Source organism: Balaenoptera ricei, chromosome 13 (assembly GCF_028023285.1).
Source record: "Balaenoptera ricei isolate mBalRic1 chromosome 13, mBalRic1.hap2, whole genome shotgun sequence".
In the NCBI taxonomy this organism is placed as follows: Eukaryota; Metazoa; Chordata; class Mammalia; order Artiodactyla; family Balaenopteridae; genus Balaenoptera; species Balaenoptera ricei.
The window spans coordinates 68,014,143-68,038,325 of record NC_082651.1 but is presented as its reverse complement, the minus strand read 5'-3'; the positions used below and the strand labels follow the sequence as shown (position 1 = coordinate 68,038,325).

Genomic DNA, 24,183 nt, shown 5'->3' with positions numbered 1-24,183 from the left:
AGAGCATCGGTGAGGTCTCTCTCATACCAGTCCCACTTGAAGGTGAGTCAGCCCTTCCGTGGGGGCAAGTGAGGGATCTGACATAAAAAACCTAAGGCTGCAATGAACAGGGCATGTTTCACCGTGGGTTTAGGTAAGTTTAGGCCCCGTCTCCCTGGTCTCCATCTGAAAGAGAGAGTAAGGGTTTGCCCACCGGGAGCATCTGATTCTCAGGGGAGAGACCTCCTGGCGAGCTTGAGGGCTCTGCCCCCAGCTGCTCCGCGAGGGCCCCGCGTCCAAGGGGCTTGAGGGAAGCAGATGAGCTGTTCTCCCCTCGGGTGACGGGTGACGGGTGACGGGCTGAGGCCGCCATCACAATAAACAATGTTTGCACCGGAAGCGATGAGCAGGGCGACAGATTGTCAGGACAGCCTGCAGATGGCTCTGCTAATAAAGCCGCCATTCACAGCCGCCCAGGCTGAAGTGGTTTCTATGGGAAACCCTCACATTGAAACAGAAGGAAGTTCTTTTAAATTATAGTAGATGATAACATTTTTTATTAAACGCTATCAAATTTCAACACCGGGATTTGCCTGGGAGGACACTCAGGAAACCACAGAGTGGCCATCTGCGCTGCTGGGAACTGTGACCCAAGCACGGGAGATTTCTCAGGTATGCCCTTGACCTGAGGATCCTCGCACCTCCCTGTTCTGATTCAGCGTTAGGGTCTGTTCCGTGCCACTCCTTCAGCAGTGCTGGGGACGCACTAGTGACCATGGGAGGGCTGGGAGGGCAGCCTCCAGGTCCCTCTACGGAGCTCGCCCAGGGCTTCATCTCTGCGCGTGTGAGCGACACTGGTCATCACCCTCTTTCTTGAAAACCCTACCCTCTCCTGCCAGGCACCACCGGCTTCAGGTTTCTTTCTTTCTTCTTCCCTCCATCCACCCTTCCTCCTTCCTTATTTCCCCTTCTTTCCTTCCTTCCATCTTCCTTCTGAAGGGCAGCAGAATATGCCAGCCCCAAATATGCCACTTTGGTATGTTGATTATTTTGAGCTGTAGGCACCTGAAAAACAGCCAATCCAATGAGAGGCTCTCTCTGAACTCCCCATCTGCCTAAAGACAGATGCTCCAAAAGGAACTCAATTGTCGAAGATCCCCTCCCAGGAGCTTCATCAACCAAGGGAGATCGACTCTCATCCCAGGAGAGGAGACTGGAGTCCACACCACACCCAGACACACTTGTCACAAACCATCACACCTCCCATCCACCCTTCTAAGGGTCCTTCATCTTCCCTAAAAATCATGCACTCTCCCCTAGGAGGCCTCCCTCCCTCCCTTTTCCCTACTAAGATGGTATTTAAGCCTGAATTTTAAGCCCGCTTGGGGAGTTGCTCATTTTTCCCTGAGTACCTCCCATGTACACATGAGGTATATGTGTTCGTAAACGTCCGTTTGTTTTTCTCTTGTTAATCTGTCTTTTATTACAGGGGTCTCAGCCAAGAACTCAGAGGGTGGAAGGAAAATTATTTTTCCTCCCCTACACTTGCATCTTCCCTTTCTTCCTTAAGTTTTTAAAGATTTTTTTTTTTTAGGTATAACTTACAGTAAAGTGCAGACATCTCAGGGTATCTGCCTATCTGCCTACACATGTACACACCCACCCAGATGAAGAGCTGGCACGTTTCCGGCACAGAAGCCTGCCCTGTGATGCCCTCCCGTCAGTACTCCCTCTCTGTTCTGACCTCTGTCACCATAGATTGGTTCTGCCCGGCTTTGACTTCTATCTAAATGCAATCACAGGGTATGCTCTCTTTTGTGTCCGGCTTCTTTCACGCAGCATGATGTCTGTGTTCCTTATATTTTTAGACCCTAGGAGCCATCACAAGCTCTTGTCCTCTCCACCTGCTCCTGAAATACTGGTATATCCCCCATTCTATTTCCTCACCTTCATATACTTCCTAACAATGTAGCAGACCCCAGGCTTCCACTGCCCCTGCGTCCTGCCACCTCTCAAATTCCTACCTCCAGTCCAGACCCCTGGGCTTACCTTCAGACACAGCTGCTGACTGGAATTCCTTGCCTAGAAGGCTCACAGGCAATCCACTGTTTCCGACATGTGCCCTGCCCTGTTGACCCCCCAGTCCTGCACCTCCACTCACCCAGGAGCCAGGATGAGTCATCCCGGGAGCACCCGGAAGCCTGCCTCACCCTGACCTCCGATGTCCAACTAAGCGTCAGGTTGTGTTCACTCTGCCTTCTTAACATCCCTGGGCTTCACGCCTCTCTCTCCATGCCCACTGCCACTGGTCCCCAGGCTCTCATCATCTCTCAAATGAACTGTTCTAATAACTCTTAACTAGTCCAATGCTGTGAGTCTTTTTCCCCTCCAATCTGTCCTCCATATTGGCACCATGGATTCAAAAGAACCGAAAGAACAGTGGATTCTGTGGCCATCCCAACACACACCCTTCTTGCTTACCAACTAGAGTCCAAGCCTGCTCTGGCCCGGCCCCTGGCCTGAGCCTGCCTCTCCCCCACCTCCTCTCACACATCAGCAGGTACCCTTCCCTCAGGCCAAATGCCCTTCCCCACTGTATTTAGCAGGAAACTCCTGACGCATCACAACGCAATTTCCACAGTGTCCCCTCTGAGGGTGTCCCTGCCACTCCTTGGCCTTCCTGGACCGTGTCCCTGCCACTCCTTGGCCTTCCTGGACCCTGGCCCTGCCTCTGGACAGTTCTGTTGCACTTTGGTTGTGCCCATCATTCTCTGACCTCGGGGACCAGGGATGGCATCACCCCTCTCTGGTCTCTACTGCCCAACACAGAATCTGGCACGCAGCAATTACGGGATGAATGGTACGTGCTGTTAAGGCTTCCTGATGGTGAAGATGGGGCAAGTCCCCAGTCTGCTAGGGAGACAGGGTGCCAATCCTCAGGTAACCCCAGATCTGCTCACGGAAAAGCCCTATGGGAAAAGACAACAGAGCACCTGATGGCCCTTAAGAGAAGGCCAGAAAACTCGTCAGGAGTCAGAGACAGCCTAGGGAGCTGGGGCACCAGGAAAGAGAAGAGCCAACTTGACTTCAAGCCCCAGCTCAGAAGTGGCCAGGTCGCCTGGCACCACTAGGAAACCCCAGACACAAGCCGCTCCTGGGTCTGAATCCAGAGGCATGACCATCTTCCCAAGTGGAGTCAGGCTGCCCCTTCTGTTTTTAACAGCATCTGGTCCAGATCCCAGACCACTATGAGCTTCTTCTAGGCCCAGAGCACAGCACAAGCTCAGCAAAGACCAGCAAGCAACCCCCCCCCCCACATTACCATTCCCAAGATACACAAATAAGGGTACAGTCGGCACCTCTGACCTCTGTCCGGACCTGAAGCTGAAGAAAGCAGATCTCCTCTCCCTGCCTCCTGAGTTCTGGGGGCCTGGAGTGAGTGATCCACCTTGAGAAATCCTGGGTTGGCTTAGAGACTCTTGGTCATAACACCTCACATCCACAATCATGCAGGAAAATATGCTGCATGACAAGGTATAGGTAAGTCCTGGAGCAGAGACACAGAGCTTTTATCTCCCCGCCCCCCTCCCCTCTGCTGCAGTCACGAGCCCGGAGCCTGAGTGTGCGGACTCCTTCAGGACACTGAGGCTGCAGACAGGCCCGGTTGAGTACTCTGACCCATCACTCAGCAGAACGAAGCCACCCACACCCAAAGCATAGAAGGCCACGGAGAGTTAGGTCACAGTATGGCAGGACACCCTCTCCCAACCCACAAGGCCCTCCTGGGAAGACCTTCCCTGGGGCCTGCCCCTGCCCAAGTTAGCATGAACTGGGCAGGACACCTTAACTAGTCCTTCGTTTTATCTCCCGTGGCCGCAGGGCATGTTTTTGCAAATTACACACCTCAGCCCAAGCACCGGCAGTGATTACTTACCCCAGCCCTCCTCTGCAGCTGCGGCCTACTTCCCCTGGTGCAATTCCTTCTGATGCTCAGTGAACAGGACCCGACTAAGGGAGGGATGGGCAGACACATAAAGTTATGAACCGATTTTCCAAATGACCATTTCTTCAAGGACATAATTCCAGAGAAGAAAAAGGAACAGACACCAAGTATAAACAAGGCTCTTCTGTGTGACTCTACTTTAATTAGAATAACTAATTGAAAGCAATTTAATGTTGGTTCACGAAAGGTTAATGGAATTCATGTTTTGTAGATGCCGAATGCAATAGAGACTTAGCCAGAAACACAAATCTAACCTTTATTCTCTTTAATTATTCGCTCAGAATAATTTCCTTGGAGCAGGTTGAGTCTCTGGATGGCTTTAATTAAACACAACTGAACTCTGAAGTTGACATCAACTCATCCAGCTGCAGCTCAATTTTCAAATTAATCTGCTGTCTAACAAGGTTTTGTGGCCTAAGCAGGGGAGGTGTCGGGATGCGGAAGATGGGCTTGGAGCCTGACAGGTATTAACCAATTCTAGAGCATCTTACATCTTTGCCCCACCCTCTCCAGTGGCAAGGCACTTCCGTAACCTCTGCCAGGACGTCCCTGAGGGGAGGGGCCCAGGATGAGCTCAGCGACCAGGCTGCCTCCTTCCTTGGCGTCTCCCACAGTCCTGGGCTCAGGCTCCACTCTCTCAACACCTTCAGCATAAGCCCGGTACAGCCACAGCCTGAAGCGGACCCTGGGGCCAGCAGGCCCCCCGCAGGCGCCTCCTCTCTACCTTGCCCACCTGCCCCCCACCGCCTGTCTCTCCCTGTCCTTCAGAGTGCGCAAATGTGTGAAAAGCCGGGGCGTGGCCTTCCTGCCTGGCGAGGTGCCCTCAGGAAACACCCTTATTTCGAGACGACTTCCCTTACAGCACCGACCACCACCCCCACCCCCACCCCCCGCCCCAGTACCAGCCTCTCCTTTTCTGCCTTTGAAAACCCAGGCCCCTAATTTTGTCAGTTGCAGTTTATAGCCATATCAAGGCCCTTTCACGGTGAGCTTCTGCTTCTTTCTAAAACTTTTTCCCTGCCGACTGGTAGGCAACCCCACCACTTCTTACAGCCTAGGGCACTTCAGCCGACTTCCACTGTAATGCTATTTGGAGTAGACAAGGATTCCAATCTGGCTGGTACATGCTGGACAGTGTGAAGGACCTGTGCTTGGGCCCTGAGGTACAACCATGCGACCATGACAAAGCTCAGTGTCATGGACAAGGTCAGGGCATGATGTCCTAGGAGGGCTGTGACAGAAGAAAAAAAAAAAAAAAAGTATCTAAAGAATGCTATTCCAGCCACCCTGCTTGCCCTGTTTCCATTAGGATTTTGCAGCAGCTTCCTTAGAAAAGAGCTCTAACAGACTCTGGACCCTGAGCAAACAGCATCTGATCTCAGTCTGGCCATCCCAACACATCCTGCAGCAGCACGGCACTACCGCGCCACACAAAGGTCAGGATTCTTGATTCGAGCTTATGCAAGTGCAAATGACCCATCCCCTCTAATCTTCCGCCAGGAGGTGGCTGGGCCACCCCAGTTGCTCTGTTCATGTAATGAGAGCCAGGGTCAGCTGATGCTCCCCTCATAACTATGGGGCCGACCCACTAAGCCAAGGTGCAACATGGGTCCCGGAACAGAAGCCACAGCCAGGCTTCCTCTACCTGCACCCAGCCAGGGGGCAACCTGTCCGCAAGCGACCAAACCCCACCAGTCTTATGGAGCTCCCAGATCAGGACAGGTGAAGGATAACAGCAGAATTCCTTCATAACAGAGTTTCTTGACCATATGGTTTACCAACCCTAAGCGATTGAGAGACAACCTGAAAAGGACCTAAAAATAATTCTTGTAACAGTTTCCTTAAATATAATCACAGTGTTTGCTTACAAAGGCAAAGTATCTGATTCATCTTGGGGTCCCAGGCTTTTGCACACTAATTAAATATCTGGAAGAAGCAGATTAGTGGAACTCCTTAATGACTGACTGTGGGTCAGAGGCAGCCCTGGATGACCAAGGTTGACAGCCACTGAATCTGACAAGAGGAGCACTAAGGACAGGGTCCCACTTCTCAACCCCGACACGGGCGGTCTTTGGTGCTAGATTAAAGAGTGCTCCAATCCAGGATATGTGCAGTCAAAATGTCAAATAAATGTATTAAATCACTGGAACCAGACAGTATCAGAATTTCTAAGCAGTCAATCATTATTGTCCCTGGTATAACCTCTAGCTACTGAATATCAACAGGCCAGAAAGTGAAAGGTTTGCACAGCTTCCAGCCATAAGAAAAGTCCGAAAGAAGACTTGGGCATTAGGAACCTCAACATCAGACAACCATGAGAAGCCAGCCCAGGGCCACACACATAACGGAGAGGAAAAGTATATAAACCAAAGAAAGCCAGCCAGTGTTGTAACAGCCAATCCCACCCTCACCAGGCCACTGACAGCTTCACACTGGAGTCACAGGATATGAGAGGCCAGGAAGGAGAGGGAAAGCTAGCTGGACCCAGAAAGGGACTCTGGCTGAGAGAGAAAACAGAGAAGGGGTAAATGGGCACTTCTTTGAAAGGAAAAGTATAAAGCTGCCATTTCAACCTTTCTTGCTCTTGTTTACCCTAAAAGGATTTTGAAAATCTATGTATTCCCCTTTGTATTATGTAAGCTTAACATCTAAAGTTTTTCATTATAATTTTAAATAGTTGCAAAGAGAGTTTCTGGTGTATTGAACATAATGGCGTAAACTATTAAGTCACTCTTATAAATGTATCCAGTGGACTGTAAATACCATCACAATTAGACACCTACCTTCATCTAGTTAAAAATACAAATGTCTATTTAAGCCGGAAATTTCTTCTTGAATTGGGAGCTCCATTACTCTCCTCCATCTAGAATTTTGCCCCCCACATTTTACCCTAATGTAACACATTTTTAGGCTTGAAAGTCTCTTATTGACCATACTTATAATTCCCTGTAACATACCAAATTTCCTGTGACCTCATAAGCTCTAAGTGTTCAAAAATATTTTATTCTGGATTGCATGATTATGATTGCTATTAGCACATATTTCAAAACAACAGAATATAAATATTGATCATTATTAAATACGAGCAAAATTTCACTAGAAATGCATCCTGATAGAGAGAGTAAGAAGGTTCATGTTTCCAGGGATGAATCTTGCTTACTATTAAGACAGTTTCAGCACCAATTCCATTCCTGTTTTTCATTTTTATAGACATTAAGCCCTGAGACACCTTGTTCTCATAAATAAATAGATGGCAATGGAAGTTCTGTAATAGCAACATCTCTGAATTCCTTGAACTCCCGAGTTATACACCAAAGTCATGCAGTGATCTATTATCAAAATTATTTTTAATGATCAACTGACAACTCAATTGGTTCCTCCAATTTTGTTAAAAGTAGACTCAGAGAACTTGTAACTTGTAAAAGGATTGTTCCCTAGTCTTTAGACTCATATTCTCAACATTTATATTTAGAATTATCCCCATGGCACCCCAGAGAGCAGGGCAACACACCATGGTCCTGACTAGAATAGGTGAGGGTTTGCTTTCCTTTTGCAGAATGGAAAAGGTGATAAGGGACCCCTTATGCTAGGCGTGTTCTCAGACGGCTCAACTTTAGAAGTATAACAGAAGTTGAGGACCTAAAAATTGATTCCCTTAAAACTATCCTTGCCTGGGTACCCCGTGGAGTCTTCCTAGCCCCAGAGCTACATGAGTTCAGACCACTGTTGTGAAGACTAACCACATGGCCTGGAAGAGGTGAAGAGAGTAACTGTCCCTCTGTTGACAGCATCTCATCGAGACGGCACTGACAAGGAGGGTGGCCCCCCTCTAAGTAAACAATCCAACCTGGCAAGGGTTCAAAGTACCATGCTTAGAAGGAATAATCCTAACTGAGAACACGGTGAAAGGCTTGGAGCCTTCAGTTAAGACCCAAGAAGAGGACACCCTGAGCTCCTTCACTGCATCCCCCCATAGGCTGGCACCAAACAGCTGACTGGCCCAGTGGGAGACACCTGACCCACAAGGGGCCAATGATATTCTCTCTCCTGGAATTTGGAGCTAGACAACCATTTCCTACCATGTGCAACAAGAAACAGAGATAAAGCTGGTCCACAGAAACAGAGTTAAACAGCTGCACAGCCAAGAGAATAACAGAAAGGACAACCACCTTGGTCCCAAAGGTAGGCCTTGTGGCCCAGCTCCACTCAGGTTCTAGAAAATCCCCCTTTCTGCATTGGCTGGTTTTAATGAATTTCTGAGACTTGCAATCAGAAGACGTTTGGCTCAGACGAGTCAGTAGAGTGTTTCTGAGGAATTCGGCCTGATGGACCAATAACATTTACAGCATTATCAAAAAGTACCTGGAAACAAGGAGGCCAAGTACATGATTAGATAGTTCACAAAAAAGGAAATATATTTTACCTTTAAAAATAAAAAGATTTTTTAAATTTTAAATATAAATTTTAAATTAAAGAAAGATATTCAACATCACTAATTACAATGGAAAGACAATTTAAACCAAAGACGTTTTATCATTACCAGATTGGCAAAGATGAAAAAGTGTGACAATGCATTCGGCTGACACAGGTGGGGAGGAACAGGCACCCTCATCATGGCTAAATAGGATTGTACATCTACACAATCTCTCACAGTGAGGAATAGCTATTGAAGTTGGAGAGACATATTCTCTCTGCCTTAAAAGTCTCACTTCTAGAAATTATTCTACAAATACATTCAGCAATATGTAAAATGACATGTAAAGATTATATGTTTAAGGCAGTGTTTGTAAAAGCAAAAATTTTAAGACTAAATAACCATCAAAAGGAGACTAGTTAGGGGCTTCCCTGGTGGTGCAGTGGTTAAGAATCTGCCTGCCAATGCAGGGGACACGGGTTCGAGCCCTGGTCCGGGAAGATCCCACATGCCGCGGAGCAACTAAGCCCGTGAGCTACAACTACTGAGCCTGCGTTCTAGAGCCCACGCGCCACAACCACTGAAGCCCGCGCACCTAGAGCCTGTGCTCTGCAACAAGAGAAGCCACAGCAATGAGAAGCCGGCGCACCACAACGAAGAGTAGCCCCCGCTCGCCGCAACTAGAGAAAGCCTGCACGCAGCAACGAAGACCCAACACAGCCAAAAATTTAAAAAATAATAATAATAATAATTAAATAAATTAATTTAAAAAAATTTTTTTAAATAAAAAAAAAAAGGAGACTAGTTAAACTATGGGGTATTCATAAAATAGAATACAATGCAGAAAAATGAGATAGAGAACAATCTCCAAACTATAAGTAGTAGGAATGTACAGTATCAGTTAGGCAAAAATAAAACAGACAGAGAAGGAAAATTCATCTATATATACGAACAGAACATACCAAAAAGTGAACAGAAGAAACTGGGGTAGAGAAAATACAAGGTAAACGTGGACAGCATTCTGTGTGTCAGAAAGTAAGAAATTGCTCAAAGACTGATAGGGGCATGTCAGTGGGACATAGAAGCCAAATTTGGGCCAAATTTGGGCCAAATTTGAGCATCAGCATGAACAATGGCATGGGTGGTTATTACCTTGAATGAGAAAATTACACTAAAACCTCTTAAAAGGGGAGTACTCCTCTTCACTGAGATACATCAACAATAATAATTAGAAAATCACTTTTTTACAACCACCTTAGTAATAAATGATTCCATCAAGAATCACCAAGGAACACTAACACTGGGTGCAAAACCACTGAGGACATGATATTCCCAGTCTCAAATATCACCCCACAGATTACTTATTAATTACAAAGGGGAAAGGGTATCTTTACAAGGCAGACAACATCTTAATTAAGTTAACCAACTTCAACTCTCCAATAATGGGACAAACTGGTATCAAGTGCCACCTGATACAATAAGAACACCACACCATATACAAAGAATTCCTGACTAAACTGCTTAACCTGAATCCAATCATGAGACAGTAAGACAAATCCAAATTGAAGGATGTTCTACAAAACACTACCTGAATTCTTCAAATAGGTCAATGTCATGAAGGACAGTGGGGACTTTTCTTGATAAAAGGAGACTAAAGGGACATGACAACTAAACGTCCTTATTTTTAGGAGATACTGGCTAAAGTATTTATGGCTGAATTACAATTCCATAGCTTAATCTTAAATGATTCAGCAAAAACCAAATGTGTGTGTGTGTGTGTGTGTGTGTGTGTGTGTGTGTGTGTGTGTATTATGTATATACATTCATTATGTGTGCCTGTGTTTGAGAGAGCAAGAAAAAGCAAAGTGGACAATATATTGATAACTGGTGATCTAAGTGAAGAATATACAGGTGTATATTGTTCTATTCTTACAATCTTTCTGCATTCTGAAGTTTTTCAAAATAAAAACTTGGGGGAAATACCAAGGAAGTTTAGACTTGTACAGACAAATAAGGGCTTCCTAGCCTGTGAGAATGATACTGTTTTCACATGCCATATTTTATCTTCAGTAAGAGGTTACTGTTCTTTGCTATGGCAAAATACAGACCACCACTTTATATAATAAAATTCCACCTTTTTCCAGCATTAATACAGGGTATGTGAAGTCTACCAATTGTGACAGCACAGGAAATTACTGTCTAAATGAACTGTGTGTTACATGCACATTTCACTAAGGGGTAAGGCAGTTTCTTATAAGGAACCATATGGTAATCATCAGTATGCCATTCGCCTCCTATTACTTGACTTTGAGGAACAGTTTTGTAAAGATTATCTGGTGTCTAATTAAAAAGAAAGAAATTAGACTCGGGTTTAAGATGCCTCTGGTATGTTCTGAAATGATTTTGAAAGCTTATTTAAAAGGACTCCAAACTTGAGATTTTTTCATTCATGTATTTATTCCACAATTAAAATAAATCATAATTTAAAGCCATAACATTTTTAAAAGGTAAAGGAGAATTTGTGTCACAGCTGTATTAATAAAACAGACATTGGTCTAAAGTGCAACACTAAACAGGTGTTCTCTGTTCCCATGGTGGAATAAATACATAACAATTACACATAAAATTTCACTAAAGATCTGAGATGACGCAAATAACCCTTCGAAACAAACTGCCCAATGAACAGAGGCAGACTGCAAATAATTTCTATTAACATTTTACTGCAGGATGGAAAAATCCCCAAGGTGACTACTAACTCAAAATCTCTCATCTCATGTGCCTGGCCTTAGCTTGTTTTCCTTCCTCAGTCACATCCAAATCCAAAAGGGCTTCTCCATCCCAAGCTCAAAACTCCACCATAAGTCCCCAAGGACCTCAGCACAGACTGCCATAATAGGCCTGTGTGCAACCTTCATTCAGAACCTCCAGGGAAATCAGAAGCCCAAATGCAGAGAGCAGCAGCATTTCTTTAAACAATAGTTTTAACTGTCAGATGAGCTCTGCCAGACCATGTGCATTTCATAACAAACCAAAATACTGTCTTAATTTCTGTTTTCTTGAAGAATGTTAAGTAGGCCATTCAAGTAAAAAAAAAAAAAAAAATTTTACAGAAATAATGAAAAATGAAAATTCAAAGGATTTATGCTAAAAAGCAAACCAGTCCTCTGCAGCCTAACTCATTTGTTTCTGGGCTGTGATGCCATGTAGAGGGCGATCAGGCAGTAGATGGTCCCTCCCACAGTCAGCGCCATGGTTGTCCGGTAAAGCATTTGGTCAGGCAAGCCTCGTTTCAGGTGGATGGGCACACCGTCGGATTTCTTGAAAGAAAGAATTATCAAGGATATGGCTGATAAGAAAAAGATTTTAGAATTTAGGCTAATATAGAACAAATGCCTCTACTTTATAACTAATCCATTAACCCACTGCAGTGGAAAAAGCCCAAATCTACTAGAATGCTAACTGAAATACTGGTATATTTCTTACTAATGTAGCTAAAGTTTGTAAGTCCAAAGTCATTCTCCAAAATGCAGCCTCAGGAACATGTGTGCAACAAATTCCAAATTTCTAAGGAATTTACCATATATTGCTTAATTACAAAAGGAGCACTGGTGAATTTTTTTTAAAGGCAAAGGTAATCAGCAGCTAATCAAAGACCTGTAGGCACAAGAAATACTCTACATTTAGTCTGACTTCTGATCATTAGTGGATAAAGTCTAAGCACACCAGGTCAGTTAACAGGTTCATGTCCATTTTGTACTCAACTACCTTCTTTCTATTAAGCTGCTAAACCCCTATTTAATAATGAGACTCCATAAAATGTTTAATCCATTATCTTGCACAGTCTCCAAAATCCCTCCCCACGGCAACTCAAGACCCCAAATGCCCACTCAAGTCTGAGTTACCAGATTAAAAGAGATTAAATTGATCCAAAGTCCCCAAGCTGGTCCTAAATCTGGACATATTTTTGAGGAGGGGGAAGCTATCTTCCAGCAACAGCAGTTAACAGCTATTGCCACTCCCACGATACCTGAGATATAGTCAAGTCACTGACCTCTCAATTATCTGTAGGTAGATTAACATTAATAATATTTTTAAGTCCAATCCTAGCTTCTCTGCTAATCAGCAAACCCAACAGAGCCTCCTCCACTTCTAGCCAACAGTTCAGTGAATTTTAATATAAAGCAAGCAAAAAACAACTAGAAGAAAACTTATTGCCAAAAGTCACCTCATGTGTCACAAAGCCTAATATATACTGGATTATTCACAGTGTTATTATATATTATATATGCTATTGCTTCCTCCATCCAATGGATGATCAACAGCTACATATGCAATTTAAAAATCTGCATAACCTTAAATACTGATGAGGAAATTAATCACCCTCTCTTCTTTTATCAGTTTCTACCTACATGAAGTTCTACCAGTTTATGGCTTAAACTAAAATCAAGAGAATTCTATTTAAGGAAAAACAGGGAAGTGAGTAGCAAACTAAATTAAGACTCCGTTTTGTAGGGGTTTTTAGGTCTATTTACTTCACAGCCTTCACTGTTCTAGTGTCTTCTCTCACCTGGAAAAACATCTGCAGCTCTGGAACTTTATTTTTCCCAGCATAATCATATGCAGTAGAATTGGAACTCAGTTTAGTTGGTGTGGCAAATATGATAGGCGGTGCTTCTGTGGAAACCACAGGCCTTAATCCCTGCAGGAAAAAAGGAAAAGGTCAAGTTGAAAGTATGTCTGGGCATGTGAACAAGCCTTTCCAGGAGAAGGCTGTCCGCAAGAGTGGAGGCAGTGATTCCACCACACAAGAGAGAAGGCAAGTCCCCAACTCTGCATTACAAAGCATTTAGGTTTAAAGTCCCTAAACTTCCAACAATACACCCTAGCGCCCATTCCCAGAGCAAACACAGTCAAGAACTCTCTTGCCTGTTAAGGTGGGGGAGGGGGAGGGGGAGAAGCAAACCACAACAAAGGCCCAATCTAAGCTTCCAGATAAACCCATTGTGTCTATCTTCTCATCAAACCAGTAAAACATTTATCATCTATATGAACTTTGGGTTAAATTTCAAAAGAAACCTGGCTGTGCCTTTTCTCCTCTGGGTGAGTAGGTGTACCAACATGGAATCTCGAACCCTGAAGTGGACTTCAGAAACTTTCCAGACACACAGTAAAGAAATATCTCAGTCTGGAAGAGCCTGTAATGGGAAGAGAGCTGTCTTTCAGGACCAGAAAACAAAACAATTACAGCAGAGCAACTGAACTTTCTGGCATTAATAAACCTGTAAGTTAAAAAACATATATTGTAAAAATAAAAAAGGAAAACTCAGCGTTCTCATTGTGACGTGTGTACGACAACACACATGTACTACATACACAGAGTGTCTACCACTGAAAGGACTGCGTGCAGTAGCATGTGCCTAAAGCAGTGTCTGGTACACAGCTGGCATTCAATAAACATAAGCTGAATGAGGTTCGGGGGCTCAGCAGCCGCCTCAGCCACATGTGACAGAGAAAGGAAGAACAAACACACAGCCTTAAAAAGAACCTAAGGGGGGAGAAAAATGGAGTGCCGATACATGCTACAATATGGATAAACCTTAAAAACAGTACGCTGAGTAGAAGCAGTCAGTCACAAAAGACCACAAATATATGAAAGTCCAGAATAGGGATATTTACAGAGACAGAAAGTAAATTAGTGGTTGCTTAGGGACGGGGGAGGGGGGGGCAGGGGGGGTGTTAAGGAAGAGGAAGGTGATAGCTGAAAGGTATAGCTTTCTTTCTGAGGTGATAAAAAATGCTCTAAAATTAACATGGTAATGGTTGCACATTATCTGTGAATACACTAAAAACCATTTAATTGTACATTTTAAATGAGTAAATGTATGGTATGTGAATTACATCTCAACAAAGCTGTTTAAAAAAAAAAAGAACCTAAAGGGAACTCTGGGTTTCTATCTGATGGAGTAAACCTACAGTGGCAGATAGATAAATGATTCTCCAAAATAACCTACAGAGCACACTAAGGAACTTAGAGTTACAAATCAATAAAATCACATCCTTTTATATTAAATTCTAACTCAGAAAAATAAAATCTTAAAGTTAGAAAGCAAAGTTCAAGCTCAGCCTCTTCTATTTTTACAGATGAAAAAGGAAATCCTTTGCTCAAATTAATAAGAGTTATCAGATTGTACTTGATCTCTTCAAAAATATCTAACTTTACCTATAATTGACAAGAGACCTATTCTAAAGATCACATATTGAAAACCTCAATGTTACTCCCACCAGGCAGGCACTGGGATCAACAGAACAACAAAAAGGCATTAAAGTAATTTTGGCTTCTATTTCTTCTGACACAGTCCATAAATGGGAATGAATCACAGCCTTTTTTTCTGTTCTTTCACTCATTCAACATATTTTACTGAGTACTTACTCTATACTGAAAATACATAATGAATAAGACACATTCAATCTCTGCCATTATGGATATCAGTGTTATGGAATAATAGCAGCTAATATCTACCAAGCTCTTGTTATGTGCCCAGCATCATGTTAAGCATTTCATACGCATCATTACAGCAATCCTAGGGAGATGTTACCTTTCCCTTTTTTTACAGAGGAGAAAACTGGATCAGAGAGGGTGACTTGCCTGAGACCCCATAACAAAAAGAGCCAAGTGTGGGAACTCAAGCCTCTCTCAAGTCCAGAACCCTGGCATTTAAGTACCTACCTGCCCCTGATACCTCCCGTCAACTACTGCTCAAAATCAACAATCCATTTGAAGAGAAAGTCTGCTTAGTAAGCTGTTAGTCTACATTTGGAATATAACACACTCAGAGACTTAGGAGTCAGAGACAGAACAGGGGCTCCAACTACTGAGATAACAAGGCTATAAAAAAGTCCTCTCTTTAAACTGGAGAATTTTAGACACTCCCTTATCATTCTGTGAGCTCTTTGTTATTTTCTCCTTATGATCATTTCCCCTTGAATGCAAAAATTTAAAAACCCTTCCTACCAAGCAACTCCAAAACTGGTTTGAAATTAAATTCATGTTTTGACAGGACTAATGTGAGAGCATTTTTAGATGGGATTATACCTAGTTGCTTTGTATTTGTTTACCTGTCAAGTGATTCAAAACTATAGCAAAGTTTTTGAACAAGATCATTTCAAAACAGGAGTTATCAACCATCTTAACAGTTTAAAATAATTCCATATTTCCATTTATAATACTGTAAAAGTTTAGAATATCGAATTTTAAAGTTACCTATAATCCCATTATCTTATCCCATCAATTATTATTATTTGTATATTCTCCTCCAATCTTTTCATAGGCATATTTTAATCTTTATAGTCACAGGGCAAAACCCCACATTCTACTTTTTTCACTTATAATAAACATTTTTTTCAGGTTCCTACACAATCTTCATAACTAAATCTACTCTTCACATCAACCCCATAAATTAAGTATTACCAGCCCATGTTACAGATGATTAAAACAAAGCTCAGAAATGTCATAAGTGTGCTCTCTTCAGCAGCACATATACTAAAACTGGAACGATACAGAGATTAGCATGGCCCCTGCGCAAGGATGACACGCAAATTCGTGAAGCGTTCCATATTTTTAAACAACTACCGTATGCTAACACATATATATATGGAATCTAAAAAAAAAAAAAAAAAGGTTCTGATGAACCTAGGGGCAGGATAGGAATAAAGACGCAGACATAGAGAATGGACTTGAGGACACGGGGAGGGGGAAGGGTAAGCTGGGACGAAGTAAGAGAGTAGCACTGATATATATACACTACCAAATGTAAAACAGATAGCTAGTGGGAAGCAGACGCATCGCACGGGGAGATCAGATCAGTGCTGTGTGACCACCTAGAGGGGTGGGATAGGGAGGGTGGGAGGAAGACGCAAGAGGGAGGGGATATGGGGATATATGTATACATATAGCTGATTCACTTTGTTATAAAGCAGAAACTAACCCACCATTGTAAAGCAATTATACTTACGACAGTAAAGATGTTAAAAAAAAGTAAAGCAGTAAAGATGTTAAAAAAAAAAAGTCACAAGTAAGATGGGATTCAAACCCACACATGTTTATTACACCACACCATCAGTAATCAGCTGTCTCGGTCCCACAGGTAAAAAGAATCCAAATGGTGCTAAGGTACTTCACCCTACCCATCATTAAATCTCCTAACGATATAAGAGCAGTCAAGGTTTCCAGTGTTTCAAGGCAGCTAGATAAGACTAGCACTAGTGTTCTCAAGAGTAGACCAGGAAGCTATATTTACAGGAAGGGATCTAGAGCAAATCCCTTCGCCTAGGCCTCTTCCAGGGCTACGGCTGCCCCAACCTAGAAGAATTATGAGCCTCAAATATGCCCCTCCTCATCTCAATAAATGATAACGCCACCTTTCCAGGTACTTGGGCCAAAAACCTTGAAATTGTTCTTAATACCTCTCACTCACACATTTGAAAATCCTTTTGGCTCTACCTTCAAACTATATTTAGAATCTGACCACTTCTCACCTATCTTCACCAATCCACATTCTGGTCCAAACTCCTGGATTTTTAAAACAGCCTCCTAACTGGTCATCCTGATTTTATTCCATCCTTGCTGCCCTACAGTCTACTCTTAATGCAGCAACCAGTAATTGTGTTAAAACAGAGGATGTCGGGAACTTCCCTGGTGGTGCAGTGGTTAAGAATCCGCCTGCCAATGCAGGGGAGACAGGTTCTAACCCTGGTCCGGGAAGATCCCACATGCCGCGGAGCAACTAAGCCCATGCGCCACAACTACTGAGCCCATGTGCCACAACTACTGAAGCCCGCACACCCTAGAGCCCGTACTCGGCAACAAGAGAAGCCACCACAATGAGAAGCTCACGCACCGCATCGAAGAGTTGCCCCCGCTCGCCACAACTAGAGAAAGCCCACGCGCAGCAACGAAGATCCAATGCAACCATACATACATACATACATACATTTTTTTAAAAAAAACAAAAAACAGAGGATGTCACTACTCAGCTCAAACCCTCCTAAAGGCCTCCTATCCCCCTGAGCAAAACTCAATGTACTTAAATGGCCTTCAGAACCCTACGAGATGCACCCCTCACCGCCCCCGCCCTTTACATCATCCTCTTTCTCTGTCCCAGTCTACTGGACTAGCCCCTTAAAACTCCCAAGCACCAGGCATGTTCCCTCTGTCTAGAATGCTCTTCTCCAGGTATCTACATGGCTTGCACCCTCACCTCATGTCGCCTTCTCCGTGAGACATCCCCTTACCACCTTTTTTAAAACTGCATGTCCTCCTCCATACTGCTAACCACCTCTTCCCCCGCCTTCCCTGCCTTATTTTTCTCCATAGCACCTATGACTATCTAACATACTATATTCAGCTTTGTATACTGCATCTCTCCCTACTGCAATGGAAGCTCCAGGAGGTCAGGATTTAGACACATTTTGTTCACTGTTCTTATTTCCCAAGACTTAGAAAAGCAACTGGCACAGAGCACATTTAGTAAATATTTGTTGAATGTATAAATAAGCTAAGGAAGTCTACAGCTTCACCAGTGTAGACTTGAATATTTCAGAACCAAAGCCATGAAAATTAGCACTTGATGGCAGAGCCTCCCACACAGCCCACAGCAACGTGAAAACTGAAAGTTGTTCTTAAAATAAGTGGACTGTAGACCACGTGGAAATCACAGGTTTGCTGAGTATCAAATCTCTTAGCTGTTTACACAATCACTACCACTACAATTGATTAGGAGACATTCAACTGTTTTACCACGTTTAGTAACTGAGTTCTTCATAGTTTACTTTAGCTGCTCCAAATTTTAAGAGAGAAAAGTAAACATGATTTTTTTTAACCTCAAAATTGACTGGCCCAAAGTTTCCCCTTTCCTTCTACCTTTTAACTTTGGGGAGGAGGAAGAAGGGTGGAGAAATAAGAAAATTATCCCAAAAATGTTTTAATTTTTAAATGATAGAAACTTACGAGCTCTTCCATTCTGATTCAGGACTACAAACAAGTTTCAATCCGCAGTGATCAAGTCCTTCATTTCCAATTGCCAGCTAGGTACCACCACCTCCATGTTTCCCTGACATTTCACACTCAGTGCATCCAAAATTCACCCAGTTTCTCACAAGCCTACTCAGGAGCTCCCTGTTTCTGGGGAAAGCACCACCATCCTCCCATTACCCAGTCATCCTGGAGTCCTCCTTCCTCATTTCCAAAATCTCCTCCACCAGGCGCTAAGTACTCATCTCCAGCCTCTGACTCTTTCTCCATTCTTACTGAGAAGACCCTGAACTCTTTTATGGGTATAACAGGCATCCCTGGCACTGGTCTCTCCCAATCAGATTATCTTTTCAAAGCATAGCTCTGGTTATGATATGTACTCCTCCATCATAAACCTTTCATGAAACTAAAGGGAAGAGGCCATACCCTTGTTTCAACCTCCGGACAAGACTCTACCACAACTTTCAGCATCAAGTTGCTTTGTAAATTCCTATTCATTTCTCACAAAATTAAGTCCTACCATCCTAGGCCCTTCATGATCTACCTCCATCCACCACAGCCAAACTTACCTACTCAATGATTCCCCTGCAGCCCCCGTCTCCTCCTTCAGTCTCACAGTTCCCTTAATCTAGAATATCCTGCCATCTTAACTAGGAGAGGAACTGCTGGATCATACGATAAAATTATGTTTCACTTTTTTAGAAAATACCAAACTGTTTTTCAAAGAGGCTGTACCATTTTACATTCCCCCCACAAAGTAGTAGGGTTCCAGTTTCTCCACATTCTCACCAACACCTGTTGTCTTTTTTATTTTAGCAGGTGTGAAGTGGTATCTCCTTGTGGTTTTGATGAGTATTTCCCTAATGACTTATGATGTCAAACATCTTTTCATATGCTTATTGGCCTCAATTTATTTTTGACAAAGGACACAGAAAGGTAAGCAAAATGCTCTTCACTCAACCACTGGAAAATACCCTCCCGACAATTACTTGCCATCAGATTGATTTATAAATCTCTACCTGTACTATTGTTAGAGAACTAGCTTTTCCATACAAGGTTACTCAATGCATGTTAGATTATTCACTTTACATAATACTGAAAGTTACAAACACCTACATTTTACAGTGTGCTAACATTTTAAATGTTTCCAAGAAAGGAAAAACTGAAGTACTCCTGATTACCAAAGTCAGAACCCTTGGTTTGGGGATACCTGTCACAATCATTCTGAAATCTGCAATTCATATAAAGCCTACAATATTCATATAAAGCCTACATAATATCACTTCTTTCAACATAACTTAAGAAATCCTTAAGTAATTAAGAAGTCCAAAGTCTCAAGAGAAACACAATTCAAGTGGAGCTAGAAATCTTTAATCCCTCTCTGTACCAAGTGCATCTTGGGGTAATATCTGCTCTAAGTGCCAATTTATTTCAAGATGTGTCAGTTTTAGTTTAAAATTTCACTTTTTCTTACTAGATAACAAAATCTAGATTATTTTAAAACTCTATTAAAAGAAATTCTACAACCACCAATGGAATAGATCAATTGTGATATATTCATACAATGAAACCCTATACTGCAATAAAAGGAACCAACTACTAATACACATAACATGAATGAACCTCAAAAATATTGAGAAATAGAAGGCTTATACAAAACAGTACTGTGTGGTTCCATTTATATGAAATTCAAAAACAGGCAAAACTATCTATTTATAGTGATAAAAATAAGAATAGGAAGATGGACATGGATTGACAGGGCAATAGTAAAAAGGAACTTCCTAGGAGTGATGTAATGTTGTATATGTTAATAAGGGGGTGGGTTACACAATGTGTTTGTCAAAAATGTGCTGAAGAGCTTCCCTGGTGGCGCAGTGGTTGAGACTCTGCCTGCCAATGCAGGGGACACGGGTTCGTGCCCTGATCTGGGAGGATCCCACATGCCGCAGAGCAACTAGGCCCGTGAGCCACAATTACTGAGCCTGCGCGTCTGAAGCCTGTGCTCCGCAACAAGAGAGGCCACGACAGCGAGAGGCCCCCGCTCGCCGCAACTAGAGAAAGCCCTCGCACAGAAACGAAGACCCAACACAGCCAAAAATTTAAAAAAATAATAAATAAATAAATTTAAAAATAAAAAATGTGCTGAAAAATACACATCTTTATATTATAAGAATATTTGCTTCTTTATAGAAACAAATATAATAGAAATAGCTATTTCTTATAATCTGTAAGATAAGTCACTGTTGTCAATTCCTTCTTTAGACCTCACTACCAATTTGGTTTCAATGACACCATGCTGCTTTCCCTTCTAATCCTGGATTGTTCTTATGATAAATTTTCCTCCTCCACTCTCCCTTCCTGTTTCTGTAATCTAATCGTAACTCCATCTTTCTTCCCCATGTGCTCCCTGGATGATCTCCCCCACCACAGCTTCTACTACCACCTACGGGCTGAAGACACCTAGATCTATTAAACTCCATATTCATAAATCCAGCTGCAATCAAACATGACATGTCATCACGAACTCAATATTTATAAACCTGGACCCTTCCTCCCCAACCCCACACCCCCCAAAAACTTGCTCTTTTTCTTGCCCTCCCTATCCTAGTTAACAGCACATCTAATCTTAGATTGAAATCATTCTTAAACATCCTTCCCCTTGAGCAAGTTGCGGTGTTCCACAGAAGAAAGAGGAGGTAACAACAATGGAGCATTCTATACACCCCACCTGGGGCCCTTACTGTTCCAGTACAGTTTTCCAACTGCATATCTCATCAACCCTTCCCTACCTACCCTGAGGATTGACAATGAAAATGATGGTATCTCAGACTTAGCTTCTCGAGAATAGCTACCACTTATCCAGTAACAGCCACCTGTCAATGATCGCCAGTCACATGACACACACCTCTTTTAATCTGTACTCCACCTGCCCTAAAGGAAACTGAGCTCACAATGAATTAACTTGGTCAAGGTCATAAAATTAAAGCACCGAAACCAGGATTTGAGCCCAAATTAAGAGTCTGGGACTCTAAAGTTTTTCATCTCTACACTACAAGCTGGAGACTGATACTCCAAATTGGCAAAATCTGAGTGAAGTCGCAATACTTTTCAGACCACTCAAGAGCAACCATCAACCATTTTACAGCTGGAAAAATGTCAGCTCTTTGCACGTTAACTGCGAAGACTCACCCAAACATCTGAATTAACTCTTTAAGTCTCCTAATTCTGACCACACAGCCCCTTCTGCCCCTATGGCTTCCGCTGGTACCGTCACCCCAGCTCCCAAATCTGGTGCTTGGATGAGGCTGTCTTTTGGGCTGCGGCAGGAGGATGACAATGGAGCACTGAGGAGACTGAGAGCTAGACCTCCTTAAAAAAAGGACTGGACCAAACTTCGGACTCGGTCGGGTCACATTCTGGGACCCGCCGACCCCACGAGCCACAAGCAACGACCTCGGGGGTCACCTTGACCGCTGCTGAGTGCCAGGCCCAACTTCCACACCAGGCCAGCCTCGCCGGGGAGCAGCTACAGAATTAGGAGCCTCCATTGCCACGGCAAGTGCGTGACAAGAGATGAGGGACCAACTAAACCGAAGCTCGGGCAGAAGCCTCGCCTGGCTCCGGCGCTGAGACTGCCAGGCGCAGACTCGGGCCGCCACTTCTCCTGTCCGAACCGGCGCGGCGCTACCCGTACCTGAGGGCTATAGGCGTCGGAAGCCCACGCTCCCGTCAGTTTCTGCGTGAAGCTACTAAACTTATAATACATGCTGCCCAGTGTCTACTTCCTGCAGCCACTGCCCGCGCGACCTCCACAGAGAAGGACCCCGCCTTCCCGGGTGTCCGCCGAAGGCACAGCCCAAGGACCCTGAGCCAAAAGACGGGCTGCCCGGGGATCGCCTAATTTAAAACGTGCCCTCTTAAGCCACATAAGGGAATGAGAAGCCAGGTTCTCCGGGCCAAAAAGGCAAAACAAGTTCTGGGGCAGCGCGGAAAGCCGCTGTAGCGCGGTGTGTAGGGAATAAGAGCCTTCCTCTTTCCGTCACGTTTAGATTCGGGCAGTACCAAGACGCCCTAAGAATTGCGCAAGCGCCCCGCCGATCATGCGGGAGGCTGAGGGACTTGCCGGGGTTGAGGGGGCGGGCTCGGGGCGGGGCCTAGGGCGGGAGGGGAGGGGCTGGGCGGGGTGAGTACGCTCCTTCCCTCCCAGAGATCCCGTGCTGCGAGGCCGCCACCTGGTAGTTGTCTTGAAGGCGTCTCTCCCTTTCCTAAACTTAACTCCTCCCAAACCTAGGTCACCTCGTGAAGCGTCCCGCTCTCGCTCAGTGGGCTCAGGTGTATGGATCCGTCGGCCAGGCTTCTCTGGCAATCTAGGAGTGGGTGGAGCAAATAAGAAAAATTGGAAACACCTGCTGCAAGCTGTTTGGTACTGAGGGCTGTTAGGATTTTCACCCCAGTAATATATAAAGATAGCCTCCTGGGCTTTTTGTAGAGGAAATATATCGTGCCCTTTGAACTTCAGGCACCGGGACATAAATTTTGCACAGTTCTCAGAACTGATTTTTACTCTTACCTGAGCTTTGTGGGAACTGATTGCCCATCCTTTTCCTGGTCTCTGCCCTTCGAGATAGATGAGGTGGGGAGTGGAGGGGAGGTGGACTAGAAATACTTGAAAAATCTGGACGTTGAGCCTGAAAGATCAGGACTCCCACTTTCAGTTATGGTACTATCCACTTCAGTTCAATTTTAAAATGTTTTTTGAATCTCCACTATGTGCAAGGTACTGTGTAAAAGGAGTATACTAGTTTTCTACCTCCTGGAATGGAGCAAAGCTTTTTTTGGCTTTATCATCTAACCAGAGGTTTTCATAAGCATATTACAGGTGCATTTATAGTTCATTATTTTTAAAAAAATTTTTAGAAAGAAAGCACTGCCCCTTTTTTTTTTTTTTTTTAAAGATTTATTATTTATTCATTTATTTTAGGCTGCGTCGGGTCTTAGTTGCGGCACCTAGGATCTTTTTTCGTTGCAATGCTCGGGCTCTTCCTTGTGGTGCATGGGCTTCTCTCTAGTTGTGGCGTGTGGGTTTTCTCTTCTCTAGTTGTGCCATGTGGGTTTTCTCTTCTCTAGTTGTGGTGTGCGGGCTTTAGTTGCCCGTCGGCATGTGGGATCTTAGTTCCCTGACCAGGGATTGGACCTGTGTCCCCTGCATTGTAAGGCAGATCCTTTACCGTTGGACCACCAGGGAAGTCCCTGTAGTGCATTTATGAAAGCATGTGGCAAACAGATGGGTGATTCTAACCTGTACATAGCATTTTACATAAATTCATTTAATCTTTACAACAATCCTATGAGATAGGCGCTGTTATTATCTCCATCTTACTGTACAGGAAAATGAGGCCCAGAAAAGTTAAGTAGCTTGCCCAGGTCAGCTATTAGTGAGTGGCAGAGCCAGTCACCTGGCTCAAGAGTCTATACTCTGAAGCACTACATAATGGATAAGTAGATATAACTCCACTCGGAGGATGGAGGCTGAGTACTCCAGAGTTAGGGTGTACACCAGCATCCTGGCTTTGACAGGTATAAGCCCGAGAGCGCCAAGTGTTCAGCACTGCCAAGACTCAAGAGCAAAGGTTTTAGCATATTCATGTGATCGACCAATTCAAGGTCGCTACTTTTACAAAGCAGCACTGTGATATAATGGAAAGAACCTTTGATTTGGGTTTGAGTCGCAATTTCTTCAAGGCTGAGTGATTTGTA

At 43.8% G+C, this 24,183-nt stretch overlaps 1 protein-coding gene and 1 non-coding gene across 3 annotated transcripts; one reads left to right on the top strand and one right to left on the bottom strand.

The window, feature by feature from the left end:
• Window positions 1–11,096: 11,096 nt before the first annotated feature.
• Window positions 11,097–22,273, bottom strand: LOC132376959 (cytochrome c oxidase subunit 7A-related protein, mitochondrial). 2 transcript variants are annotated; one of them, XM_059942866.1, is made up of 3 exons: window positions 22,121–22,270; window positions 12,964–13,095; window positions 11,097–11,713 (listed from the first exon to the last, which is right to left on the bottom strand). In XM_059942866.1, exons 1-3 carry the CDS (start codon window positions 22,190–22,192, stop codon window positions 11,573–11,575), a joined length of 345 nt encoding a protein of 114 aa, XP_059798849.1. In that variant the 5' UTR covers window positions 22,193–22,270; the 3' UTR covers window positions 11,097–11,572. The 2 variants fall into 2 exon arrangements, with proteins under 2 accessions (XP_059798849.1, XP_059798850.1); XM_059942867.1 differs by having other exon boundaries at window positions 11,656–11,742; window positions 22,121–22,273.
• Window positions 15,913–16,016, top strand: LOC132347157 (U6 spliceosomal RNA). The gene has a single exon (XR_009497113.1). It is a non-coding gene; the product is annotated as a U6 spliceosomal RNA (small nuclear RNA).
• Window positions 22,274–24,183: the final 1,910 nt, after the last annotated feature.